The sequence below is a fragment of the Xyrauchen texanus genome, chromosome 7 (genome assembly GCF_025860055.1).
Source record: "Xyrauchen texanus isolate HMW12.3.18 chromosome 7, RBS_HiC_50CHRs, whole genome shotgun sequence".
NCBI classification, from domain to species: Eukaryota; Metazoa; Chordata; class Actinopteri; order Cypriniformes; family Catostomidae; genus Xyrauchen; species Xyrauchen texanus.
The window spans coordinates 13,551,319-13,555,543 of NC_068282.1; the positions used below are offsets into that span (position 1 = coordinate 13,551,319).

The 4,225-nt window shown below is 39.0% G+C and overlaps 1 protein-coding gene across 1 annotated transcript; it reads right to left on the reverse strand.

Annotated features, from left to right (window-relative positions):
* Positions 1-219: 219 nt before the first annotated feature.
* On the reverse strand, positions 220-2,251 carry LOC127646210 (zinc finger BED domain-containing protein 4-like). The gene is made up of 2 exons (XM_052129709.1): positions 1,880-2,251; positions 220-1,562 (listed from the first exon to the last, which is right to left on the reverse strand). Exons 1-2 carry the CDS (start codon positions 1,944-1,946, stop codon positions 994-996), a joined length of 636 nt encoding a protein of 211 aa, XP_051985669.1. The 5' UTR covers positions 1,947-2,251; the 3' UTR covers positions 220-993.
* Positions 2,252-4,225: the final 1,974 nt, after the last annotated feature.

Below are 4,225 nucleotides of genomic sequence, written 5' to 3' on the forward strand. Positions count from 1 at the left end.
GTATTAATACACATTCCTAGTTGTATTGTGCAAAATACATCAGTCCACATAAAGGTTATACTAGTTTTGAATTTTAAATTTCGTTTTAATTTTTATTTCGTTTTAAATTTCAAATTATTATTTAGTTTAGTTGCAGTTATTTTACCAACTGTGTTTGTCAGTTTTAAAATTAATTTTAGTTTTCATTTTTATTTCTATTTCAGTTAACACAGATTTCCTATTCAGTCCAGATTACATAGTCTTCATATTCTACATAGTGTATAGCTAGGTTGACATACAACATGGTAAAAACAACAACCAATGACAAAGAGATATGTATCACATATCGTATGTTTTTGAACAGCAGTGAATTTTGACCATTTATGGATAGTGACAAACCTTTAACCATTTGAAGTTGAAAAAATAACAATTCAGGGCATGCCACGCATAGTATTTGTAATCAATAGAAAAAAGAAAATGACTAATAACACTGAACCAGGTGATGTTAACTGAGACTGTCATTAGATCAATGTGTGTGCATTAGTGTGTAGATGTAAATGTCTGAAATCAACAGAATCAGATTTTGAGGAACTCTCTTTGTTCCAGTGATGTGGTGGCCCTGTTCCTCACCCTTAATGATAACTCCCCACACAAATCTGTTCAACAAAGGCCTCCCTTGCTCGCCAGAACTGGATTGGCGACTCTACTTGCACTCCATTTTTTACCTCTTCCAGGTATTTTTTCAGTTTAGAGTGTATACTTTTGTCTCTGGTGTGTTCTTGTCCAGCAGTCAAGTCATTCTCCAAATGGGATGCAAGAAACCTGTAATGCTGGAGATTGCGTAAGGTTTGAACACCATCTAGAGTGCTGTTTTCCTCGTGGCCACCCATCTCAGGTGAAGTCGATGCCTGGTTATATTGTGTTGCCAACTGGATCACAAATGACTCAAATGATGCTGCATTCTTTAGTGGCTCCATTTCTTGTACAGAAGGATAACAGAAACGGTTGGATCCATCAGACATGCAGCTGATGGTGTTGATTCAATACAAAGGCAAACCTATTACAGAGGGACTTCAGCATTATTTGTGCCAGTTGCTTCCCAGGTCCACTTGTCTGAAGGTGAGCTTTGAGGTTCAGTAGTGATGGCACCACCTCTGAGAGACACTGGCTATCAATTTGTAACTGGTCAGTGTGAATTGCAAAAGGCTCCAGCAGCTTCAAAAGTACCTCAAGCTTTACCCAGTCACTATTTAGCAAAGCGTATATGCTCAACTTCTCAAGAACCTCATTCAGTTCTGTTTTGATTTCCAGAAGCCTTTTTATAATTTCATAGGAGCTATTCCATCTTGTACTGCAGTCTCTTATGAGGGTTTTGCCACATTTCAAAATCAACCCCTCATTGCTCACTGAAGACTTGCACATGTAATAAACTAGTCTTCTTGTCTTTGAGATTGCTCCCTCCACACTTGGATGCTTCATGGCATCTTTTATGATAAGATATAGTGTGTGGGCCTGATATGCCATCCACTGAAATTTTCTCAAGTCTGCAGTCTCTTGGCACATCAAAATATCATTCAGTTCTTCTGTGGCAGACAAAAACAGTAAAAAATAGTTAGAGAATATTAGTGAGATACATGTTAGGCCTACATTCCCTATTATATTATTATTCCTGGATTTTCTCCCTGACATTCCATATGATTGACAATGACAAAAAATATACACTGACATCTAAAGCCACTTTTCGTATTGTCTATTCAATAAATCACCTATATTTGGGTTACTTTTTCAGAAAATTTATATAATTGTGATTAATTGTGAAAAAAAATAGATTAATTAATTGCCATACCATGTAATTAATTTGATTAAAACGTTTAATCAACTGACAGCCATTTCAACCTACCGTTTTCAGAGTCCTCTTCAGAGTCTGAATCCTCTAACTGCACATCTGGATTGGCTTCTTCCTCCATCTGGCCATCCCTTCTCCGGTCACCCAGCAGCCTGACTGCTTAGTGATGTTAGCACCATTGTCAGTGATGACCAGCAAAACTTGATCATTTTGTATACCCCACTCATGTAATGAATCATCAATGCAACATGTCAGCATGTCACCAGTATGAGGATGCTCCAGTTGCCATAGATTTAATATGGCATGACGTGGGTGGCCAGCTGATGGGTGATAGAAATGAGAGAAATGCATTCCCAGGCACTTCTTGATGGATACAAATCAAGCCCCACCTTATACAGGTGAAACTCGAAAAATTAGAATATCGTGCAAAAGTTCATTAATTTCAGTAATTCAACTTAAAAGGTGAAACTAATATATTATATAGACTCATTACAAGCAAAGTAAGATATTTCAAGCCTTTATTTGATATAATTTTGATGATTATGGCTTACAGCTTATGAAAACCCCAAATTCAGAATCTCAGAAAATTAGAATATTACATGAAATCAATAAAAAAAGGATTTTAAATACAGAAATGTCGGCCCTCTGAAAAGTATAATCATGCATATGTACTCAGTACTTGGTTTGGGCCCCTTTTGCATTAATTACTGCCTCAATGCGGCGTGGCATGGATGCTATCAGCCTGTGGCACTGCTGAGGTGTTATGGAAGACCAAGACGCTTCAATAGCGGCCTTCAGCTCTTCTGCATTGTTTGGTCTCATGTCTCTCATCTTTCTCTTGGCAATGCCCCATAGATTCTCTATGGGGTTCAGGTCAGGCGAGTTTGCTGGCCAATCAAGCACTGTAATACCATGGTCATTGAACCAGGTTTTGGTACTTTTGGCAGTGTGGGCAGGTGCCAAGTCCTGCTGGAAAATGAGGTCAGCATCTCCATAAAGCTTGTCTGCTGAAGGAAGCATGAAGTGCTCTAAAATGTCCCGGTAGACGGCTGCGTTGACTCTGGATTTAATAAAGCACAGTGGACCAACCACCAGCCAATGACATGGCTCTCCAAACCAACACAGACTGTGGAAACTTCACACTGGACTTCAAGCATCTTGGATTGTGTGCCTCTCCATTCTTCCTCCAGACTCTGGGACCTTGGTTTCCAAATGAGATGCAAAATTTGCTCTCATCAGAAAAGAGGACTTTGGACCACTGAGCAACAGACCAGTTCTTTTTTTCTTTAGCCCAGGTAAGACGCTTCTGACGTTGTTTGTTGTTCAGGAGCGGCTTGACAAGAGGAATACGACATTTGAAGCCCATGTCCAGGACCCGTCTGTGTGTGGTGGCTCTTGATGCAGTAACTCCAGCCTCAGTCCACTCCTTGTGAAGCTCCCCACACATATGAATGGCCTCTTCCTGACAATCCTCTCCAGGCTACGGTCATCCCTGCTGCTTGTGCACCTTTTTCTTCCACACTTTTCCCTTCCACTTAACTTTCTATTAATGTGCTTTGATACAGCACTTTGAGAACATCCAACTTCTTTTGCAATTACCTTTTGAGGCTTTCCCTCCTTGTGGAGGGTGTCAATGATGGTTTTCTGCACAACTGTCAGGTCAGCAGTCTTCCCCATGATTGTGAATTCAACTGAACCAGACTGAGAGACCATTTAAAGGCTCAGGAACCCTTTGCAGGTGTTTAGCTGATTAGAGTGTGACACTTTGAGACTACAATACTGAACCTTTTCACAATATTCTAATTTTCTGAGATTCTGAATTTGGGGTTTTCATAAGCTGTAAGCCATAATCATCAAAATTATATCAAATAAAGGCTTGAAATATCTTACTTTGCTTGTAATGAGTCTATATAATATATTAGTTTCACCTTTTAAGTTGAATTACTGAAATTAATGAACTTTTGCACGATATTCTAATTTTTAGAGTTTCACCTGTATTTTTAGCATTAAACATCCTGTTTCACATTGAAATACGTCATATATGTGAGTTATTAATGTTGTTTCAAGTTGACCAAAATCTTTTTTCTTCAATCATCGAGACACCCATGCATGAGATGCAATTTGTAATGCAAGCCACAATGGACTGGTTTCAAATCAATTCCCCTGTGCTTCCTAATCCAATTTACTGGGCTAATTGCAAAACACTCTCTACTGCTTGCTTTCATTCCCTCACCAGCTAAAGTAGTACTCTATGTGTAACATTCTGACAGGCAGAAGACAGGAACAGACAGAGACGAAGTAGCTGAAGTGTGAATCCAACTGCAGTTTATTTACAGTGCTGATAATGGAACATGAAACCAAACCAAAACAAACAACTTGATATGAATTGACTAAACATGG